Source organism: Pelophylax lessonae, assembly GCF_965119305.1.
Source record: "Pelophylax lessonae genome assembly, chromosome: 8".
In the NCBI taxonomy this organism is placed as follows: Eukaryota; Metazoa; Chordata; class Amphibia; order Anura; family Ranidae; genus Pelophylax; species Pelophylax lessonae.
The window spans coordinates 125208624-125233057 of record NC_138775.1 but is presented as its reverse complement, the minus strand read 5'-3'; the positions used below and the strand labels follow the sequence as shown (position 1 = coordinate 125233057).

At 45.2% G+C, this 24434-nt stretch overlaps 1 protein-coding gene across 1 annotated transcript in view; it reads left to right on the top strand.

Annotated features, from left to right (window-relative positions):
* UBN2 (ubinuclein 2) overlaps positions 1-24434 on the top strand; it is a 655942-nt gene that overhangs the window by 566705 nt on the left and 64803 nt on the right. The window contains exon 16 of the mRNA XM_082266188.1: positions 22918-23007. Coding sequence (XP_082122314.1) covers positions 22918-23007 — 90 coding nt within the window. The remainder of the gene's footprint in view (positions 1-22917; positions 23008-24434) is intronic.

Below are 24434 nucleotides of genomic sequence, written 5' to 3'. Positions count from 1 at the left end.
TGGCCTCCCTGCATCAGGGGGATTTTCTAGCGTCCAGAGACAGCAAGGATGCCTATCTTCATATCCCCATCTTCGCAGGACATCAGCATTTTCTTTGCTTCTCCCAAAGATCATCCCTGGTTCCCACCAGGAGACTGAACTATCTGGGCCTAACTTTGGATACATCCTTGGCAAGAGTATTTCTCCTTGCGGAGAAACTCCAGAAGATTCAGTGAACGATTCGGATGTTGCTGTCCGTCAACTGGCCTTCCCTTCGGACTCGCATGAGGGTCCTGGGACTGATGGTGGCCTCCTTAGAGGCAGTACCGTTTGCCCAGTCTCATACCCGAATTCTCCAAAAGGAGATTCCTCTCAAATGGAATCGGAATCCCGATTCCCTGGACAATCGGATCCGGTTGAGCGAGCGGACCAGGGAGTCTCTGGTCTGGTGGCTTCGGTCTCTGATGCTCAACCAGGGGAAGTCATCTCTTCCGATAGAATCCAGGTTACCGATAAATGTATTGGAACTGAGAGCGATCAGACTTTGTCTGATTTACTGGACCGAGCAGCTCCAGGGCAGCCCGGTTCGAATCCAGTCGGACAAGGCCACGGCCGTGGCTTATGTCAATCACCAAGGGGGCACCAAGAGTGTCCTGGCGGCCATCGAAGTGGCCAGCATTCTTCGTTGGGCGGAACGGTTTGTTCCGGCTCTCTCCACGGCAGATTATCTCAGCCGTCAGATTCTGGATCAAGGGGAATGGCCTCTTCATCCAGAGGTATTTCACCAGCTGTGCCTTCATTGGGGCACCCCGAATGTGGATCTGTTGGCATCTCGGCTCAACAGGAAGGTGCGGAGGTTTTGTAGCCCGCTCCCGAGATCCTCTAGCAGACGCAGCAGACGCGCTGGTCGCCCCGTGGGGACAGTATCAGCTACTGTATGCCTTCCCTCCTCTCAAGTTACTGCCGAAACTTCTTCGCAGGATAGAGGTGGAGGGAATTCCAGTTATCCTGGTAGCTCCGGACTGGCCTCGTCGACCCTGGTACGCCGACTTGGTCAGGCTGGTCGCGGACGCTCCTTGGAGACTTCCTCTCAAGGAGGATCTGCTGTCTCAGGGATTACAATCGCTGGCTTTAACGGCCTAGCTATTGAGACCCAGGTGCTGAAGGACAAGGGATTGTCAACTTCAGTTATTCCTACTTTAATTAAAGCAAGGAAAGCGACTTCCAGAAAAGTCTATCATCGCACATGGAAGTCTTATATTGCGTGGTGTGAATCCCTTGGATTTCCTCCACGTGCCTATTCGGTGACCCGAATCTTGGCTTTTCTGCAACAGGGGGTTGAGCAGAAGCTGGCCTTGAGTACTGTCAAGGGTCAGGTTTCAGCGTTAGCAATCTTCTTTCAGAAGCCTTTGGCTACCTATTCCTTGGTGCGGAATTTCATCCAGGGAGTGCGGCACCTGGCTCCGCCGGTGCGCGCCCTTACCGCCCTGGGATCTTAATTTGGTGTTGTTCCCTTTGAAAATATTAGGGAGATTCCCTTGCTATCCCAGAAGGGGGCCTTTTTGGTGGCTATCACTTCTGCACGCAGGGTGTCAGAACAGGCCACATTGTCCTGACGTTCCCCATATCTGGTGGTACATAAGGACATAAGGATAAGGTGGTTCTTCGTCCGAATCCATCCTTCCTTCCCAAAGTGGTTTCATCTGAATGAGAATATTGTGTTACCTTCCCTGTGTCCTAAGCCTAGCCATCCTTGGGACTTTGCATTACACTCCATGGATGTGGTTCGGACAATCAGGGTACACTTGACTACTACGAACTCGCTTTGTAAGACAGATTCACTTTTTGTGATCACGGATGGCCCTAGAAAGGGGTTGCCTGTTTCTGCCACGACCATCTCTAGATGGATCAGACAGACGTGGTATAGGCTTATTCTATTTAAGGATCGGCATCCCCCGTTTCCTGTTAAGGCGCACTCTACTCAGGCGCTTAGTGCTTCCTGGGCCTTCCGCCATTAGGCGTCAGTGGTCCAGGTTCTCAAGGCGACTACTTGGTCGTCGGTTCATACCTTTACAAAATTGTATAAGGTTGATGTGCTGGCATCGGCGGATGCCTCTTTTTGGCCGCAAGGTTCCTGCAGGCCGCTGTGTGAGGAGACTGTTGGTCTACCTCAAGGGTTTGTTGGGTTTTTCACTTAGGTCTCATCTTTTTGCACGATGAGTCCTTGATGCTTCTGGTTGGCTCCGGTTGGGCCTTCTGGATTTTGATTTCTGTTATCCCACCCCTCATTTGTGGCACTGATTTGGGACGTCCCGATTTGATATTAATCAAGAGGACTGCGTCTGTCAATGAGCGACAGGGAAAAATGGATTTTTGTAAAATCTTACCGTAAAATCCTTTTCTCTTAAGCTCATTGACAGACGCAGTACCCGCCCCTCTACTTTTGAGTTGGGTTGGGTTAAATTCTCTGACACTGCTTCGTGACATAACTGACATCCTGTAGCAGGAAGTGAGAGGATATACCCTCTGGGACTGCCCCTAAGGTGTGGCCAGAACGTTTTCCTTCTGCCTAGTGTCCTACTCCTGTAGAGGGCAGTATAACCCGATTTGATATTAATCAAGAGGACTGCGTCTGTCAATGAGCTTAAGAGAAAAGGATTTTATGGTAGATTTTACAAAAATCCATTTTTTCAACTGCTGAAGAGCCCACATGATTGCAAGACACTTGTGACAGAATGCCTGGCACCCAGCCTGGGCGCCTCTGCCAAGATACAGCTTCCTGCACTCTGGAACCATTTATTATTGCTAAAAATTGCACCCAATAACTAGATGACACTAACTTGGGTGCAAACAGGAACTGCCTTTACTGTAATGCAGGGCATACACGTTTCAAATCTCAGCCGGTTCAGCAGGAACCAGCTGAGATTCAAACCTTTAATGGTCAGGCTGAATGTACCAAGTTGATCTATCAACTTGGGTACAACCAGCCTGCCTGATTCTCTTGCGATTGTCACTATCTGCTATAGCTGCTAGCGATAATCACTGTCTTCTCCAAGCATGGACAGCGTCCCCTGCCAGGAGAAGTCAATGGCCTGGCAGGAAGGATTCCGCTGTCTACACTGTCTCTGGTGTTGTGGGAATCGAGTTGATTTATTTCCTGCACACAGAATATATACCACACACGGTCAGGTAAGAGCCTAATCTCATTATCCTAAACAATTTAAACAACGTAAACCGTAATATCATTAGCACATCTAGTGAACAGTCAATCAAAAATATAATTAAACAGTAAGCTAAATTAACACCTGATGACCTACACAAGCCTGGGTGTCTCAGATCATTGCCCACCCAGACAGTTCGGCACCAGCATTCAAGAAGACCCAGGGCTGTCCAAATCTCATTAACCAGCTTTCTTTTCACATACCTCTTTTCACTGAGTTTCAAGTTGGCAGAGACCATCATGGCTTCCTTGACTGGTAAATATGAATGTCATCTTGCATTATATAGCAGGACATCTTCCTAAATACTTGTAGCTCCTTTAAATGCCAGGGCCGATAGTCAGTAGGCAAGAGGCTACCCTGCAGTCTACTCCAAAAGCCCCTGTCCCGGTTGGGTTTGTCACAACAATCCTTTTCAATCCTAGCATATGCTACTTCCTTGGAAAGCAGCTTTCAGCTCAGGTAGAGGATGGGACTTTCCTCTCCTGCATCATCCACCTGGCTCAGGACTGAACCCAATCCATAGGCAGAGGCATCAGTCTGCACTAGGAAACAGTGGCTGAAGTCTGGAGCCTTTAGCACAGGGGTGCTGGCCAGCACCTTCAGGGCTTAAAATGCCTTCTCACAATCTGGTGTCCAAGACACCACCTTAGGCAGTTTCTTTCTGGTTAAGTTAGTCAGAGTTGTTGCCAGGCTACTGTAGTTACAAACTTCCTATAGTAGCAAGCAGTCCCCAAAAATAACATAACCTCCTTTTTGGTTCAAGGGGTAGGTCAGCCTTCCCTGTCTTGGGTCTCAGGGTGCCTCCTCCTACCTGGTGGACCAAGTACTGGACCTCAGTCATACCTATCTGACACTTACTAGGTTTGATGGTCAGATTGGCTGCTGTCAGTTTGTCCAGAACCTGTGACAGGTGCACTGTGTTCCTCCCAAGTAGGGCTGAACACAGCTATGTCATCAAGGTAGGCTACTGGAAAGGTTTCCAGTCCTTCCAGTAAGTTATTCATGACTCTCTGGAAGGTAGCTAGGGCATTCTTCATCCCAAGCCACCTGACTGTAAATTCAACCTAAATGGGGTGATGCAGGCCGACTTTTTCCGAGCCTCAGGGGCCAAATTAATCTGCCAGTACCCTCTGCTCAGATCCATGATTGTTATATAGCGGCAAGCCTATCAAACATCTCCTCAATCCAAGGCATGTGGTAGGCATCTGCGTAAAGATGGCATTTATCTTCCTGTAGTCCAAATAAAACCTGGTTGTCTGATCCTTTTTGGGGCCTAGGACTACTGGGGATGCCCAGGCACTGTGGGACTTCTGAATTCCCCCCAGCTGCAGCATTTCCTCCACCTCCTTTTTCATATCGACTTGCACCCCCAGAGAGACGCGATAGGCCGATAAGGTGGGTCCTCCAAGGTTTTCCTGTAAACCTGCCACTACACAGCCAGCACTCCCATTAGCCCAGGTTCCTGATTTAGGCTAAAGTGGGAGATGATCTGGAGGTCTGAGTCTACCTCCCTAGTATCAGCTAGCAGGTCTAGAAGTGGATCTGCCTCTGGCCGGCTGCAGACTGGCATGACATAGGCCGTGTGCTCATGGTGGAATTTGAGCATGTTCACATGAAAGACCTTCTGCCGTCGTCTTCCTTCTCCCAACCTGACCAAATAGGTTATTACGGTCATACCAACGTTTCGGCCTGGTCTGGGCCTGTGCCATGTTTTCCTGTACCATTTCCACCAGTGTCCCCATTTTGTGTCTGAATTTTAGGACATAATCCACTACAGAGATATGGGGTCTGCAATTTTGCCCTCCCAGGTCTCAGATTAGGTCCAAGGGCTCTCTTAGACTCCAACCATACAGAAGCTCAAATGGCGAAAAAGCCTGTGGACTTCTGGGTCACCTCTCTATAAGCAAACAGCAGATGAGGCAGATATTGTTCCCAGTAATTTACCTGAGATTCCACAAAAGTGTGCAACATTAGTTTCAAGGTGTCATTGAAATGATCACACGAGGCGCTTTTTTGTGGATAAGGACCTGGCCGTGATATGTGTCATCTATGGGGTTTTTTTTTGACAGAGCTTGCATTAAGCCAGGCACAAACTGGGGGCCTTGATCGCTAATGAGTTTGGCCGGAAAACCCCCCTTGTGAAGATCCACAGCAGAGCATCGGCATCCTTGTCTGCCCAGAGGGATGAGAGAGCCACAGCCTCTGGATAACGCGTGGCATAGTCAACAACTGTCAGAATATAAAGTTTGGCTGAACTGCTAGGTATGGCTAGAATGACTGGGTACAACAAGCTGTCTCCTACCCATTCAAGTCTCATTCCCCTCTGAGGGCAGCTTCTCCCTGTACAGCCTCCTTTTGTCCCAGTAGACTCTTTGTCATTCTCTGCAGGGGAGTGATCAACTAGACTTCTCTTTTTTGCTTTAGAGTTTGGTCCGTCTGCAGTGCTGTCTCAAAGGCAGAAATACAAGTTCCAGCAAGCAGTCCTGCTGAGGCTCAACAGGGATGGAGCCCACTGGGTCAGAACAAGGGGGGGTGGGGTGGCAGAAGGCTTCTCCTGCTGTTCTGTGACCAGAGCCTGCGCCTTGCAGCGCTGCGAGTGACCACCAATATTGGCACTATATCATCATTCTCACCACATTTAACACTTACCTTTGGAACATCATTTGAACTTGAGTATGCTACTTTCTCATGCAAGGGAGTCTCTTCTCCTTTATTAGGAGAGGGAAAACACTATTCTACTCCACCCTCCCTCTGCCCTTCCAGAGGTTGCCTAGATATTAAACTCACATCTGTACACAGTAACCTGGGAGGTCCAGAGGGTTCTGTGGGTTTGTCCTTAGTGGGTGCATAATATAAAAAAAGATCCCTAAATTGTCACCCGACAAAATGGCTGTGGGGTTTAGAGACCCCCACCTCTCTCATCCCACTCCTGGCACCCCAATCAATTAACACATATGCGCAGGGTATGCAGGAACGGGTCCCTCCAACACTGGAGAGGGTAGGAAACTTCTTTGGGATGAAGTTTTTTTTTTTTCAATCACGTTTGGTCTGACTAATGTGACTTCAGCTCCGGTGTCACGGAAACCACTTAGTCCAGTTGCCTAGGAGGACTGGCTGCAAGTTGGCGTTGGTTCCTTTGGGTTTCCCCCTGATGGACCGCACAGAGTAAAGGTTGCTGGCCAGATGAAATGTCCAGCTTTTCCACAGGTGTATTATCTGCAGTTGTCAGTCAAGAATGGCTTGGAACCAAGAACTGCAGTTGCCAACCACTGAGGAACTTGGTATGCAGGCGGGGTTTCCATGGGGGCTTTCCCTCCTTTCCAGCTATTCAGAGGAGTCTTGCGATGGTCAGATACCAGAGTGTTGTTATAAGTGTTCGGCTGCTATTTTTGCAGATACTGGTTCCCTTTCCAACACAAAATATCAGACGTCTGCAGGACAAAGGTGAAGCAGCTGATCTTGGATCATGAGATCCTCTCGGGACTTGAGAAAATCTGCTTTCAAGCCTCTGGTCCACTGCCAGAATGTAGTCCATAGGCGACTCACCTCATCTGTTTAAGAGTTCCCAGGCCCCTTTTGCAAGGACCTAAAACACTTCCAGTACACTTCCGGAGTTGACTGATATTTTTGGATGATTGCCTCTTTTGACTTCATAATAGTCGTCCTGTTCCACTGGCAATTCGACATAAGCATCCATGGCCTTGCCTCAGAGCCCTGGTGTCACGTACCGGGCCCATTGTGCGTAGGGCAAATGGTACTGATGGCATGTTTTTTCAAATGACCGTAGGTAAACCTCTGTCGCTGTCTTTTTCCGTTACTGGAAATTTAGCAGCCTGGCAAACAGAAGAAAGGCGTCCCTGTGCTCTAGGGATCCAAGGTTCTGATTCAGTCTTTGCTGTTGGAGCCTAACCATCTCTAAATCTGTGCTGATGATCAGCCTCTCTCTCCCAGCCTGGCATTTAAAGAACTGCAGGTATGCCAGAGGATTCCTCTCCATGATGCGTTTTAGGGTCTCCTGCATCTGCGGAGAGCATATGCTGGTTGCAGGCAGTCTGCTGCTGGCATGCTCATGCCGTGGCTTGGAGGTAACCTTCAGTGATACTTCAATGTCAGTTTCTGTTTGCCCATCCTCCGAGGCTGTGTCAGAACAACTGGGCTCTGAGGTAGCGGGAACCCCTTTGTTCTAGGTTCCCCCGGGTTCTGATTTGCCTGGATATCCTCCTGTAAGGCATGATTCAAGCTTTCTCGCCTCAGTTCCTCTTGTTTCACACTCAGCATATAGATCATCTTTGCTTATGTTGTAATCTGCCAATGCACAAAGAAAAGATAGAACAGAATCCGAGAGAGGAAGGCGCTGTTGCTGTCTATCTATATTACCTATATCTAAATAAATAAAAATATGCACCAGCCTGTCTAAGGACTGTTTCCACAAGGGTTACAATCCTTCAGTGCAGAGCAAATTCCTAACACTGCACTCAATGCTCAAAGAAAAGTTATCTTAGTACGCTGCAAGCCAATGTGTATTTCATGAACTAGAGAAGGGAGGGGGAAGGTCACTGCAGCTGTGTATTTTGAGCATGGCTGCGACACACAGCCCAGAAGTGACATGTTCCTCTGTTGCCCATACACTCTCTACTAATGGCTCCGGGCTGCTTGCGGCACACCTACTAATGATTCCAACATCTGGAGCCTGGAATCCTTTTTCCCTTTGCTCCTTGAGTTTATTCAGTCATCAAAGTTCCCTTCAGCTCCATCGGTTCCTGTGCCCTTTGCAGAAGAGCGTTGTGATAGTTAATTGAGAACTACAAGCCGGCAGCCGCAAAGGCTGTCGGTAGTTGTAGTTCATTCATTCTCGGCCGCGTTTTCTTTAGATTGTGGCAGCGAGCGGGGGAAGAAGATCTCCTGCTCTGCTGCCTAAACGGGGGATCTGGGGGGTGTGGGGGCCGGTACATTTGTAACATGTTACAAAAGGGGAACTTATCCTTTAATGGCCTAAATCACCCAATTATTTGCTGACTCTGACTGCATAGACCACAAACACTCTCCTGTGCTTTCTACTGATTCCATTTCTGCCAAATTAAGAGACCATTTCAGTTCCTATTGATATGGTCCATACCACCATAAAACTAGAGGATCCTGTTGTTTCTACCAGTGCTGTTTGAAGTCCTGGGTCCTTTATGCCTCGTTTCCACTGAGTGTTACGGTACGGTTCGGTTCAGTACGGTACGGTTCAGAGCGATAACTGGAAAACAATTGATACCGAAGTATCGACCCCCAGTGGGTTTTTAGGCAGCACAGTGGGCAGTAAATAGGTGAAAGGGTATGATAAAAATATATACTTTATTAACAAATTACATATACACCTGATAAAACCCCAAAAGGGGGGAAACATGAAAGCTCCAGTTATATCAAATAACAATTAATCTCAATAAGTCTCATTACATATCATGACATCATGGTAGCATACTGCATCAACCCCAGAAAGGGTGCTGGGGGAGCTCACACCCCAACGCGATTCGACCTATAGAAGGTCTTCCTCAGGGGGACTGTATTGTCTAGAGAGAACACATTATAACTTACAATTTGTCTGCACAACAAATCAATGATGTTCATACAATTATACATTTGAACTTTACCATGAGAGTGAGGTCTATTGAGAATCAAGGAGCAGATAAAAACCGTTGTATCCTCTGCATCTAAAGGGGAGCGGCGCCTCCCGCCCTGGGCAGCTGAACAGGCGTGAAGGTCTACAAGGAGTCACCAGACCATACCAGCGCACATGGGAGTACACGACACCTGATATAGGATTGTGGGAATTGTGATTAGCTTCATTTGAAGATTTTATAGCATAATGCTGGTCTATTATGAGTTCAAGTGGCCAGCACATCAAAGAAAGGCAGGGGAACATATGTAGCAGAAAACAAATTGGCCTAAAATGTTAACAAAGTTTGATTTTTAAATTTTTTGTTTTGGGAATGTTATATAGCAGAATGTGAAAAATATTGTTTCTCTTACATCCTCCGACAGTCGCCGCCTCTTCATATTCGTCACATATGGGGTATTAGACTTTGCTCCGAAGGAGTAGCTAGGCAACAGAATATGTTAACATTAAAGCTTTTAACATATCCCACCCTCAAGGGGTGGTCCCCTCAGTCAATACCCTCCTACTTCCTGCAACCATATCTCAGTTTTAATGTCTAGCTTGTCATAAGGTGGTCTTGCGACCTAATCCTTCTTTTCTCCCGAAACGAGTTTCGGAATTCCATCTTAATGAGGATATTGTCTTGCCTTCGCTGTGCGCGAAGCCAAAACATCCAAAGGAGGTGAGATTACACTCTCTGGATGTTGTTCGGGCGATAAGGGTTTACCTTAAATCGACTGAGTCTTTTCGAAAGACGGATTCCTTGTTTGTTCTTCCAGAGGGTCCTCGGAAGGGCATGGCGGCGTCGGCCTCTACCATCGCTAAATGGATCAGGCAGACCATTGAACAGGCCTATGCCTTGCAGGGGAAGGTTCCCCCTGTGCCTGTGAAGGCGCACTCTACTAGATCTCTGAGTACATCTTGGGCCTGTCGTCATGGGGCTTCTGTAGCCCAGGTGTGTAAGGCGGCGACTTGGTCGACCGTGCACACTTTCACAAAATTCTACAAAGTAGATGTTCAGGCATCGGCGGATGCTTCCTTTGGCCGCAAGGTTCTTAGTGCGGCAATTCCCTAGGGTCCCTTGTTGGGGACCTCTGGCTGTTGGGATGAGTTTTTTATCCCATGGTTATTTGTCTTTTCCTGGGTTGTTGCTCCTGTTGAGCACTTGTTTTTTTTTTCCTGTTGCCCAGCTGGTTTCCTTCCTTTGGTAAGGTTCCTTTCTTTGATGTGGAGACTGCGTTGCCTTTTCGGCGCGGATGCGTTTCCCACCCCTCATGTTTGCACTGCTTTGGGACGTCCCCATATGTGACGAATATGAAGAGGCGGCGACTGTCGGAGGACGTAAGAGAAAACGGAATTTTTGTAAAATCTTACCTGTAAAATTCCTTTCTCTGAGTCCTCCGACAGTCGCCGCCCCCGCCCCTCTTTTGGGGTTTGGTTGTATACTCTACTGCTATTCCACTAAAACTGAGATATGGTTGCAGGAAGTAGGAGGGTATTGACTGAGGGGACCACCCCTTGAGGGTGGGATATGTTAAAAGCTTTAATGTTAACATATTCTGTTGCCTAGCTACTCCTTCGGAGCAAAGTCTAATACCCCATATGTGATGAATATGAAGAGGCGGCGACTGTCGGAGGACTCAGAGAAAGGAATTTTACAGGTAAGATTTTACAAAAATTCCGTTTTTTTTTTCAGAATTGTCGCTCTTTTTTTGTTTATAGCGCAAAAAATAAAAATCGCACAGGTGACCACCAAAAGAAAGCTCTATTTGTGGGAAAAAAGAACATCAATTTTATTTAGGTACAGCGTTGCAAGACTGCGCAATTGTCCGTTAAAGTAATGTAGTACCGTATCGCAAAATATGTCCTGGCCATTAAGGGGGAAATCTTCCGGTCCAGAAGGGGTTAAGGACCCAACAGATAAGTGGTTGGAAGTCCTTACTGTGCAAAACAATTCAAATCTGTAAAGAAAAGCGCACGCAACCTCGGGCAATAACGCTTTAATAAAGGACAATGCCATGGGCTGGTGAAGTACTCCTCTTTGTACTTGTTGCATATCAGCATGTGCAGGATCTGTCCTTTTTGATTCTTACTGTGCAAAACCATGGCTAATGCCTCGTACACATGCAACGATTGTTGGCCGTGAATTTTCGGCCAACGTCCGGCCGATTGTCGGCTTGTTAGTATGATGCTTCCGACAACTGACTGCGACTTTTCGGCCAAATAAAATCTGGTGTGCATGCTATAAAATTTTTGTTGGCCGTCACCACAACGGCCGATTTTTCGTCAGTCAGTACAGATTTCAGCAGACAAAAATCTGATGAGCAAGACTGGGCATGCTCAGAGAAGAAAAAACACACGGAAAGTAAACCATCACATGACATCACTTCTGAAGTTGGTTTTTGTTGGCCAACAACTGTCCAGTGCAAGTCTAGAGCACATTTCAACCAACACAACACTGGACAAAAGACGGCCGATCGGTCGGCCGATAATCGTTACGTGTGTATGAGGCATAACTTGTCAACAGCAGCACAGACTTTTAAACACGGTAGCTGCTTGGAGTATGATTCAGTTTAAGCCCACTGTTGTCTTCCTGTTGTGCGATTTAGAGTGTGACTTTGAGTGCAGCTTTGATCTAAATTTACACTCTCTGGATCAGTCGCATCAAGGTAGTGCAGGCACCTTTTCAAAGTCGCTCATTTTCAAAGTGACATGGATGGGAACTGGTGCCATTGAAATTAATGGGCTGTGACTTGTCATGCGACTTATTGTGTCCAAATTTGCATGACAAGTTGCACTAGAGGAAACGGAGCCTAAAACTCATTACTCACATTTAATGAGCAATAGAAAGGGATCTGTATCCTTCTAAACTTTCAGAAATGTTACTTTGTACCTTATTGCTTTCATATATTGTGCCAGTCGTCACATGACCCCCCCCCCCCCTTCTTTCTCTCTCTCCCGCTCAGAAGAATCTGCTAGCCTAAACGAGGCTATAAGGCAGGAGGAGATCATGGTGAGGGATAGGAGGTATGAGGGTGGGGCTGGGCAGGTCTTGGCATGTCTGTCTAAGAAAGACCGACAACCTTATCAGAAAGTGAAATACAGCTTATCAAATTCAGATAAAAGGAAATAGTATTGTTGGTGAAGAAGAGGAAGAAGCTATTTGTCTAGTTTAGATTAGACTTTCTAAGCTACACAGGCAGCTAGGCAGAAAATGAATAATACAGTGCCTTGCGAAAGTATTCGGCCCCCTTGAACTTTGCGACCTTTTGCCACATTTCAGGCTTCAAACATAAAGATATAAAACTGTAATTTTTTGTGAAGAATCAACAAGTGGGACACAATCATGAAGTGGAACGAAATTTATTGGATATTTCAAACTTTGTTAACAAATAAAAAAACTGAAAAATTGGGCGTGCAAAATTATTCAGCCCCTTTACTTTCAGTGCAGCAAACTCTCTCCAGAAGTTCAGTGAGGATCTCTGAATGATCCAATGTTGACCTAAATGACTAATGATGATAAATAGAATCCACCTGTGTGTAATCAAGTCTCCGTATAAATGCACCTGCACTGTGATAGTCTCAGAGGTCCGTTTAAAGCGCAGAGAGCATCATGAAGAACAAGGAACACACCAGGCAGGTCCGAGATACTGTTGTGGAGAAGTTTAAAGCCAGATTTGGATACAAAAATATTTCCCAAGCTTTAAACATCCCAAGGAGCACTGTGCAAGCGATAATATTGAAATGGAAGGAGTATCAGACCACTGCAAATCTATGAAGACCTGGCCGTCCCTTTCAGCTCATACAGGAGATCAGGAGAAGACTGATCAGAGATGCAGCCAAGAGGCCCATGATCACTCTGGATGAACTGCAGAGATCTACAGCTGAGGTGGGAGACTCTGTCCATAGGACAACAATCAGTTGTATACTGCACAAATCTGGCCTTTATGGAAGAGTGGCAAGAAGAAAGCCATTTCTTAAAGATATCCATAAAAAGTGTCGTTTAAAGTTTGCCACAAGCCACCTGGGAGACACACCAAACATGTGGAAGAAGGTGCTCTGGTCAGATGAAACCAAAATCAAACTTTTTGGCAACAATGCAAAACGTTATGTTTGGCGTAAAAGCAACACAGCTCATCACCCTGAGCACACCATCCCCACTGTCAAACATGGTGGCGGCAGCATCATGGTTTGGGCCTGCTTTTCTTCAGCAGGCACAGGGAAGATGGTTAAAATTGATGGGAAGATGGATGGAGCCAAATACAGGATCATTCTGGAAGAAAACCTGATGGAGTCTGCAAAAGACCTGAGACTGGGACAGAGATTTGTCTTCCAACAAGACAATGATCCAAAACATAAAGCAAAATCTACAATGGAATGGTTCACAAATAAACATATCCAGGTGTTAGAATGGCCAAGTCAAAGTCCAGACCTGAATCCAATCGAGAATCTGTGGAAAAAACTGAAAACTGCTGTTCACAAACGCTCTCCATCCAACCTCACTGAGCTCGAGCTGTTTTGCAAGGATGAATGGGCAAAAATTTCAGTCTCTCGATGTGCAAAACTGATAGAGACATACCCCAAGTGACCTACAGCTGTAATCGCAGCAAAAGGTGGCGCTACAAAGTATTAACTTAAGGGGGCTGGATAATTTTGCATGCCCAATTTTTCAGTTTTTTATTTGTTAAAGTTTGAAATATCCAATAAATTTCATTTGTGTCCCACTTGTTGTTGATTCTTCACAAAAAATTACAGTTATATATCTTTGTTTGAAGCCTGAAATGTGGCAAAAGGTTGCAAAGTTCAAGGGGGCCGAATACTTTCGCAAGGCACTGTATAGCTAAAGATATTTAACATACTATTAATAGGAAAAGTTTCATTTTTGACTGGAGTTTCCCTTTAATAGAATTGGGTCCACTATATCTGTGATATTGATGGTAATTCCGAGGGTGGTAAAGGTCTTTGGGCTTTTAATGACCCTGTCTAATCTAATAGGTTCTTGCTTATCTAATAGGCTGTCCTGGTAGACGTTTTGGGAGAACCAGAGTTAGACTCTGTTTCCATGAGTCTTCTAGGACAGCCAGATTCCCACCCTTTTTTTTATGATGTTTTATTAATGTTTCGTCATCCGGTTCTTGTTTAAAACTGCCCATTTCGGCAAAGGGACTGTATTTTAAGGTGTACTTGATGCTTTTTCTGTTCCTGTTGGAGGAGGTGCCTATATCTCATGGGCTGTTCTGGAAGACTCATGGAAACAGAGTTATCTAACTCTGATTTTCCAGTATGCTGTGTCAATTAGAACATATATAACATACATACTGTATAGTGGGGTAGTATACTGTGTAAACCACTTAATGCCTGGACACTTTTACCACCTTCCAGTCCAGGCCAATTTTCAGCTTTCAGCACTGTCACACTTTGAATGACCATTACATTTTTATCATGTTTTTTTAGAAAGATGGAGCTTTCTTTTGGTAGTATTTATTCATTACGGTTTTAAAAAATACTGAAACATTTTGGAAAAACATGTTTTTCTTTGTTTTTGTTATAAAATTTTGCAAATAATCTTTCTTCAAAAATTTAGACCAAAATGTATTCTTCTAACATTTTTGGTAAAAAAAATAACCCACATCAGTGTTTATTTAGTCTTTTTGAAAGTAGTCTACAAACCGCAGTATATACATTTGAAAACAATTCAATCCTGGTTACCGCCTCATTTCTCGAGGCCCATTCCGACACAGTACAAATACCCCCAGGACCCCTTTTTGGAAAGTAGTCAGTCAAGAGGCATAGTGCGTTATTGAGCTGTAATTAATTTGTCACAATTTTTTAGAATATTAAAAAAAAAATAATAATAATTTGCCACAAGCTTTTGGAAAATGCAGAAAGAAAATTAAAACAATTTTTTTTACACAAAGTTGGCAATTTAATGTTTTTCACCCCAAAACACATTCTGCTGCTCCTCCCAAGTATGAGGATACCATATGTGGGAGACTTTTCATTGTCTGGACTGACTATACGCCAGACGTATATTGTGGATCACACAGATCAACCAATTGTGTCAAAACCAATGTACTATACGAGTGGTCAGAGAATATAGCTTAGTATCACCTATGGCAGGGGTACTGAATTAAATTTTACGGATGTCCAAATAGTAATATTTTCTTCCAGCAGAGGTCCGAATTGCACGTTTGTGTGAAGACTCCTGTACATCACAATCCTGTTCCTACATCAGTGTCCTCAGTCAGCACATCACAGTCCTCCACTTCACAGTTTTCCCTTAAATGTAGTGTTCTCAGGCCCCCTTCACATCACCCTTTTCACTGTAGTATACTGAATCCCCTTTACATAACAAAACCCCTTTAATCAAAGCAGTTCTCACTCCCCTTATAAATCATCACCACCCACAGTACTGTCCTCAGCCCCCCCCCCCCCAAAAGAGCACTGCCGCCTTCACATTACCCGCCAACCTTCACATCACAATTTCGCCCCCACCCCCTCTGCACACCACCCCTCCTCCCACAGCACTGCTTCCTCCCTCTTACATTACCCCACCCCGCCACAGCACTGCTCCCCTTCACATCACCTGCCCCCCCCCCACATCATTGCCACCCTTCATATCACCTGCCCTTACCCCTCTTCACATCACCCCTCCCCCACAGCACTGCCCCTCTTCACATCACTGGCTCCCTTCACATCACTCCCCCTCCTATCACAATTCTCCCCCCCCCCCCCCTCTCAAGTAGTGTGCTCTACCCTCTTCACTCCCCTACAGCACTGCCCCCTCTCAAATCACAACCCGCCTTTTTACAGCACCTCCCCCACACACACAGCACTGCCTACCTTCACAGCCCCCCCCCCTTTACCCCCCACAGTAGTGTGCTCTGCCCTCTGAATATCCAGCCAGCCTCTCCCCTCCAGTACTGCCTTCTCTTACTTCACCCCCCCCCCCTCTATTTCCGGTAGTGTCCTCTCCCCTCATGCTCCTACCTTAGATCAAGTGGAGGGTGGGAGGCAAGATGGTAATATTTCTAGTGAGGAAGATACAGCTCTGCATTGGGGGCGGATAATAGGTTGAGTGTTGGTATTAAGCGGACTTCAAAAGGCACAGCTCTGCATTGGACGGGAGCAAGAGCTACTGTCTGCTTTTTTAATATTAATCAGCAAGTAATTGGTGGCTAGTATGCAGGGAGTTCCTAACAACCAATCACTTGCTGGTTAATATGAAAAGCAGCTGGCAGCTCTCGATCCTGTCCAATGCAGAGCTGTGCCTCCCGAAGTCAGCTTAATACCAGCACTCAGCCTATTACCCGCCCCAATGCAGAGTTGTGCCTCCCGACATGTAGAGAATTGCAGTGGCTGGGTAACCTTGCGACTGGTGAGTATCCTTGCGACTGGTGAGTATCCTTGCGACTGGTGAGTATCCTTGCGACTGGTGAGTATCCTTGCGACTGGTGAAGTATCTTGCGACGGGTGAGTATCCTTGCGACTGGTGAGTATCCTTGCACTGGTGAGTATCCTTGCACTGGTGAGTATCCTTGCGACTGGTGAAGTATCTTTGCGACTGGTGAGTATCTTTGCGACTGGTGAGTATCCTTGCGACTGGTGAGTATCCTTGCGACTGGTGAGTATCCTTGCGACTGGTGAGTATCCTTGCGACTGGTGAGTATCTTGCGACTGGTGAGGATCCTTGCGACTGGTGAGGATCCTTTCGACTGGTGAGTATCTAGTGACTGGTGAGGGTATTAGCGACTGGTGGGTACCCCAGGTTTTGTACCAGGGAAGTTAGAGGTAGTGTAGGTAAGGAAGAGCAGGTCGTTAATATTATCCCCATAGAGTAGAGGGTAATAATGTCCGACAGGATTGGGGATGCCACTCAGTGCACTTCTTGCGGCATGTATGCGTTCCTTGATGAAACAATCGAGGACGAATACTGCTGTGCAAGATGTGAGCGACTTGTTGCTCTGGAAGCCCACATCGTGGATCTAGAGAACACAGTGACAAGACTGCGTGGCATCTACAACCTGGAAAGGAGCTTGGACTTTACCCATCAGGCGCTGGCAGGGGTCAGCATAGAGGAGGAAGGAATAGAGGAGACGCAAGCAGCAGAGGTACGCAGCTGGGTGACTGTTAGGAATGTTAGGGGGAGGAGAGTCAGGGAGGCCAGTCCTGAGTTGGTACACCCTAACATGTTTGCCGAGTTGCAGGTTTAGGGGGATATCAACTCAGGGGTGGCAGTGCTGGAGCATGCGCCCTCCCCCAGCTGCCAGGGGAGGGACGGCTCCAGGAAGAAGGGGGGCCGTAACTCAGGAAAGGTTAGAAAGGTTGTGGTAGTTGGGGACTCAATTATCAAGAGGACAGAGAGGGAAATCTGTAAAAAAGATCGCGTGAACCAAACAGTTTGTTGTTTACCGGGCGCCCGAGTTCGGCACATCGCAGATCTGGCAGACAGATTGTTGGGCGGGGCTGGGGATGACCCAGCGGTCATGGTGCATGTGGGCACTAATGACAAAGTTAAAGGTAGGTGGAGGATCCTTAAGAACGATTTCAGGGACTTAGGTAATAGATTGAGGAAAAGGACCTCCAAGGTGGTTTTCTCTGAAATACTGCCTGTACCTCGAGCCACACAGGAGAGGCAGAAGGAGCTTAGGGAAGTTAACAAGTGGCTGAGGAATTGGTGTAGGAAGGAGGGGTTTGGGTTCCTGGAGAACTGGGCTGACTTCTCAGTCGGCTACCGGCTCTTTAGTAAGGATGGGCTGCACCTTAATGGGGACGGTACAGCTCTTTTGGGGAGAAAGATGGCCACCGAGTTGGAGGGGCTTTTAAACTAGGAGACGGGGGGGAGGGCTCAGAAATAGAATCAGTCAGGAGGGAGCAGAGGACTGAAGGCAGTTGTAGGGTCAATAGCGACAGTAGGTGAACAACATCAATTGGCGGGTCTGTGCGGGAGAACAGCAGACCAAACAGAAATAAACAAAACCGCCAATCACGTTTAACTTCCGTAAAACTAAGAGGGGTATATGCTAATGCCAGGAGCCTAGCTAATAAGATGGATGAGTTGGACATATTAGTACATGAGGAGGACATAGACCTTGTGGGAATAACGGAGACTTGGTTCGACCCCTCACATGACTGGCTGGCCAATATCCAAGGGTATTCGGTGTACCGGAAGGACAGGGTTGGTAAAAGAGGGGGAGGGGTATGTCTCTATGTCAAGAACAATATAAAGGTGCTAGAAAGGAGTGACATTACGGATGGGATGAGCATGGATTTAGAATCTGTGTGGGTTGAACTCGATAGGGAAGAAGATAAGGGAAAAGTAGTTGTGGGGGTTTGCTATAGGCCACCTAACCAAGGGGAGGAGGTAGAGCTGGAATTTTTAGCACTAATAGGTAAAGCGGCAAAACTAGGATCAGTCATCATATTGGGGGACTTCAATTATCCCGACATTGACTGGGAAGAGGGGACTGCACACTCGCATAAGGCCCGGCTATTCACGGAAACCTTACAGGATAACTACATGTCGCAGTTGGTGGATTCCCCTACTAGAGAGAATGCTATCCTGGATCTATTGATCACTAATGACCCAGACATAATCTCGGAGGTAGGAGTCCAGGACAACCTGGGCTCTAGCGATCACAGGATGATCACATTTAGTATAAATAACAATATAAAAAGGCAAGTGGGGAACATAAGAACCCTAAACTTCAGAAGGGCAGACTTTCCAAAATTGTACTCATTGATGGAAAGGGTAAACTGGGACCAAACCCTGGGATCACTGACCACAGAGGAAAAATGGGAATGCTTTAGAACAATATTAAGCAAAGGCGTCTTGCAGTGCATTCCTATGGGGAATAAATTTAGAAGAGACAAAGCCAAACCTGGCTGGCTAAACCGTAGCGTTAAAAAACTTATTAGGGGAAAAAAATTGGCCTTCAAGAAATATAAATCAGAGGGCACCGTATTGGCCTTCCAGCAATACAAGGAGGAAAATAAGAAGTGTAAACACGAAATCAAGATGGCTAAAATCAACTTTGAGAGACAAATAGCGGAGGATAGTAAAAAAAACCCAAAGAAATTCTTTAAATATATCAACAGCAAAAAAACTAGGGCAGAGCATATTGCACACATAATTAGCAATGATGGGAGGATGGTTACAGAGGACACTGAAAAAGCAACCGTGCTGAATTCTTTTTTCTCGTCAGTCTTTACGCAGGAAAAGGAAGGGTACACTGACCATGACTGTATGGTTAGTAGTAATACACAGGACTTGCCACTATGGCTAACAGAGGGGGAAATCAGGGAAAGACTGGATAAACTTAGCACAAACAAATCACCAGGCCCGGATGGCGTACATCCGAGAGTGCTCAAGGAACTCAGTATGGTTATATCTAGACCACTGTTCCTGATCTTTGCTGACAGTATTAGGACAGGAGATGTACCAGGGGATTGGAGGAAGGCTAACGTGATTCCGATATTCAAAAAGGGCCAGAGACATATCCCGGGAAATTATAGGCCTGTCAGTCTGACATCAATAATATGTAAACTTTTGGAGGGGATGATAAGGGACTATATCGTAGAGTATGCTAAAGACAACAACATCATTAGTAGTAACCAGCACGGGTTTACAAATGGGCGTTCTTGTCAAACCAATCTCTTAGCATTCTACGAGGAAGTGAGCTGTGAGCTAGATAGGGGGAGACCAGTGGATGTGGTGTACTTGGATTTCGCTAAGGCGTTTGATACAGTTCCCCACAAGCGCTTAATTTATAAAATAAGGTCTGCAGGTATCGACAGCAGGGTTTGCTCTTGGATACGGAATTGGCTAAAAGGCCGTGTCCAAAGGGTAGTAATAAACAGCGCATACTCAGACTGGTCTGAGGTAGTAAGCGGGGTGCCCCAGGGCTCAGTCCTGGGACCAACCTTGTTCAATTTATTCATAAACAGCATTGAGGAAGGGATCAGTAGTTCGTTATCAGTTTTTGCAGATGACACAAAATTGGCCAGGGCAATAACTGCACAGCATGAAGCAGATATCCTACAGAATGACCTGGACAAAATTACGGAGTGGGCAACGACATGGCAAATGAGGTTTAATGTGGAGAAGTGTAAGGTTTTGCACTTGGGGACCAAAAACATAAAAACACAATACACGTTAGGAGGGGAACCCTTGGGGGAATCAAAAATGGAGAAAGATCTGGGAGTCTTAGTTGATGATAGATTAGGCAACAGCATGCAATGCCAAGCGGCAGCTTCCAAAGCCAACAGAATATTAGCATGCATAAAGAAAGGGATGTATTCCAGAGATAAGACTATAATCCTTCCACTTTATAAAACTCTGGTCCGACCGCATCTGGAGTATTCTGTCCAGTTCTGGTCGCCAGTCCTCAGGAGGGATGTGTTGGAGCTGGAGAAAGTCCAGAGAAGGGCAACTAAACTGATTAGGGGGTTGGAGGACCTTACCTATGAAGAGCGGCTGCAATCGCTCGATTTATTTTCCCTGGAGAAAAGACGTCTGAGAGGGGACATGATAGCAATTTATAAATATCTTAATGGGGATCTCAGCTTAGAAGAAAAGCTGTTCATTCGAAGGAATTGCATGAGGACTCGAGGACATACAATGCGATTAGAGGAGAAGCGTTTTAACCTCAGGCAACGTGGGGGGTTCTTTACTGTTAGGGCTACAAGATTGTGGAATTGTCTACCACAAGAGGTGGTTTCTGCGGGTAGTATGGTGACTTTCAAAAGACTCTTAGACTTACATCTCAAGGATCAGGAGATTGAGGGCTATGTTAGATGATTACAGTCACACACACCTACACAGGTTGAACTGGATGGACTATTGTCTTTATTCAACCTCACCTACTATGTAACTATGTAATTTAGTGGGGCCTGCAATAGGGTATTATATTATAACTGGTGTTTCAGTGATCAGGGACAATGAGTGAATGGGCGGTCATCAGTGACAATATGACTGGTGTGCAGTATTCAGGGACAATAGGACTAGAATGACAGTGATTAGATACAATATGACTGGTGCGGTGGTAGTCGAGGACAATATGACTGGTGTGGCAGTGATCAGTGACAATATGACACGTGTGACGGTGATCAGGGACAATATGACTTGTGTGGTAGAAATCAAGGACAATATTACTGATGTAGCGGTAATCAGGGACAATATGGCTAGTGTGGCAGTAATCAGGGACATTTTGACTGGTGTGCCGGTGATTAGGAACAATAGAAGTGATGTGGCGGTGGTCAGGGACACCATAACTGGTGTGGCGGTGAGGGACACTTTGAGTGGGTGGCTGTGTTTAGGGACACAGACTGGTGACCGTGAGTTAAAAAGAAAAACGTTATACATATTTTATTTTTTTACATTTTTTTTTTTCAATTAATTTAATTATTTTATGTACCATCACCCCGGCAGTGATGTGTCACCATTGTGACACTGAACTGCTTGTGGGGGGTAATCAGGACTTTTGAGTTTTGATAGGTCACAAGTATTACATGGTACAAGGCTGCTGTGAATAGCATTGTACCATGTGATCTCTTCGACCCATCAGCGATCTCATGGTATCGAGGTTGCCCACAGCGGCCTGGTATAATGATCTGAAAACAGCAGGCACAGATAGCACCGATGCGTGCTCCCAGGGAGCGCACACAAGCAGTGGATGCGGGGACACATTTAGAAATGTCCACCCACATTGGCACTGCTCCGGTCCGACTATTTATGTACATGGGCCAGGCAGGAAGCGGTTAAAGAATGCACTGAGAAATGCACTGGTATGTCTCCCGAATTTTCCGTTGCGGTTTACTCCCAGGTTCATTTAGGTTTGCGTGCAGGTCATTGGATTTATAAATGGTGTTGGATTAATAAGTGTGAGTGAATGTGCATCCATTCCCTCTGTACACAATGTACCTTTTCTATTCTAGGACTGCGTCCCTACTTTTGTAATTGTTGTATTTGCGCTGTAAAGCATAAACTGAAAACCCCTTAAAAAAATATATATATATTAGTGTGAGGTTCTTAAACTTGGCCGGAAAGGTTAAATACACTTTAGAGAAAGATAATGATTCTATCATGAGCTTGTTTCAATAAATACGAAAAGGTATCTTGCTTGCATTTAAAGCTACAGATCTAGTCTCTATAAATCTAGATTTAGTCTAATCTGTAGGGACACCCAGTTTCACCCATGTATGTTTTTAACCCTTAATTGCATAATTGGATTCATGATCATGTTATACACTCTTTTCATGATGGGCCTGGTAATATACGTGAAAATATCTAAAAGCAAAATAAAACACAATTGACTTGTTTAAAAAAAGAAAAAAAAGATTGCAGCTTTTGTGACTAGCATTAGCATAAAAATTATTACGTGAATAAATGAGCTTGTCAAGCCCAGACAAAGTACAGCGCACAGTAGTGGTCTGATAAACCAGGCTCAAAATGGGTAAATAAAAGTACCAGATGAAAATTGCAGAAAAAGATTGGTAAATTACAATACTGATTATGTTTACCAACAGTGTTAAAAGGTTTGCATAGGATAGCCCAGAGTGCGAAACATAGATAAACTGGGAGCTGCGGCTAGAAGACCAGAGAGGGGGCTCACTTTCCAATCACTGGAAGAAAACAAAGGAAACAGCACAACCCCATAGTGTAGCATTAAAATAAAATAAATGACAATTTACTGAAAAATAGAAATGCACTCACAAAAATACGCATGTGTACATGTGTAGGGCATGGCATAAGGGTGATTTGGGAGCCAGCAAAGTCCGAAGGACAGCAAGAGATCCACCATCTTTGGCCACCGGCTGGCGATGTAGCGTGCTGAAGATGGAGGAAACCACTGTCACTGCAACTGCAATCTGCATGCGTTGTAGACATGGAACGCGTTTCGAAGCCAGTTGGCTTCTTCATCAGCCTTCAAAGCCAGCATAGAAACAATCTGCTATTAACCTAATATATCCGCTATTGAAAAACATCTTGTGAGTGTAACTTTTTCCTATGTTTTTCATAAATGGCACTCATATGTTATTGTTTAGTAACAGTTTCCTTTTTCCTTTCTTAATTAGATTTACTGAAAGGGTTACAGACAACTGCTACGCACACAGCAACTATTTCTCACTCCAGCTTGTCCGCTCATTTGCAACAAGCATTTACAGGTAATGGGCATATTTATCTTGCATTCCTCCTACATATACCTTTTAGAAAGACTTTTCTTCAACAAAGTTATTGATTGTATATAATATTAAAGTGGAAGTAAACTTCCACCTTTTGCTTTTACCTATAGGTAAGCCTCTAAGAAGGCTTACCTATAGGTAGTGTAAACGTTTAGGAGATATTAAGTGTACATTCAGCCAGTGACATCACTGGTCCATGTGCTCTGAAGAAACGGTCCCCGGGGGGGGGGGGGGTGTATCGTCATCACGGCTTCGCCAGTCACAGAGCCGGAGTCCGTGAACACAGAAGAAAGACGGTTGAAGATAAGAGCGCTGACATCTCGTCACTGGAGGAGCTTCGTTTTAATGTAAGTTTAACATAATGTGCTAGTATGCAATGCATCCTAGCACATTATGCCTTTACCTTGCAGGTACAAAAAAAAGTGTCCAGCGGTTTACAGCTGTTTTAAGGCTGACACTTTTAATATTATAAAGTCACATTTTTCAGTTTCAATAAATATTTATTGAAAGTGCAATTACAAACTTATTCACATTGCATCATTTTGTGAACAGACGAGGTGCATAGGTTTAACAATCCAGCATAAGAGATGCATTTCAAAATATATAAGATGTATCCCTTAATTAAACATCTAACATAAAAAACAACTAGGATCTATGAGTCAAATATATATCCAAATACGATAAAATGAAATAAATTATATTGGAAACAGAATATTGAAGAAAAATGGTGAATGGAGTGAAACGAGTAGGTAGAAGAGAGAAAATTGTGTCAGGGATGGAGCTCCTTTTGGTTAACAACTTTATTATGTGGTAGAAACTATTATCTATCAAAATTATTGGAGAAAAAAATGCTCTTTCCGTGGAGACCACACTTTCACATGGGGATTCTTAGGCATGCTATACATTCAATCTACTGTGATCCCATTAACACTAATGGTCTCTCTATATTCTGCTCCCAACACACATACCTCATTTCCACACTATTAATGCCATCAGTAAGATGGGCCCTTCAATATACATAGCCATCATTCCTTTATCCTGTGTTAAATAAAAACAAAAAATACATTGGAGACTTTTTGCACCCATCTAGCTTTACAGTGCCTTGAAAAAGTAGTCCTACCCCTTGAAATTTTCCACATTTTGTCATGTTACAACCAAAAACGTGAATCTATTTAACCACTTACCTACAGTGCACTTTCACCCCCTTCCTGCCCAGACCGATTTTCAGCTTTCAGCGCTCTCACACTTTGACTGAGAATTACTCAGTCATGCAACACTGTACCCATTCAAAAATTGTGTCCTTTTTTTCACACAAATAGAGCTTTCTTTTGATGGTATTTAATCACTACTGGGTTTTTTATTTTTTGTGCTATAAATAAAAAAAGACTGAAAATATTGTGAAAAAACAC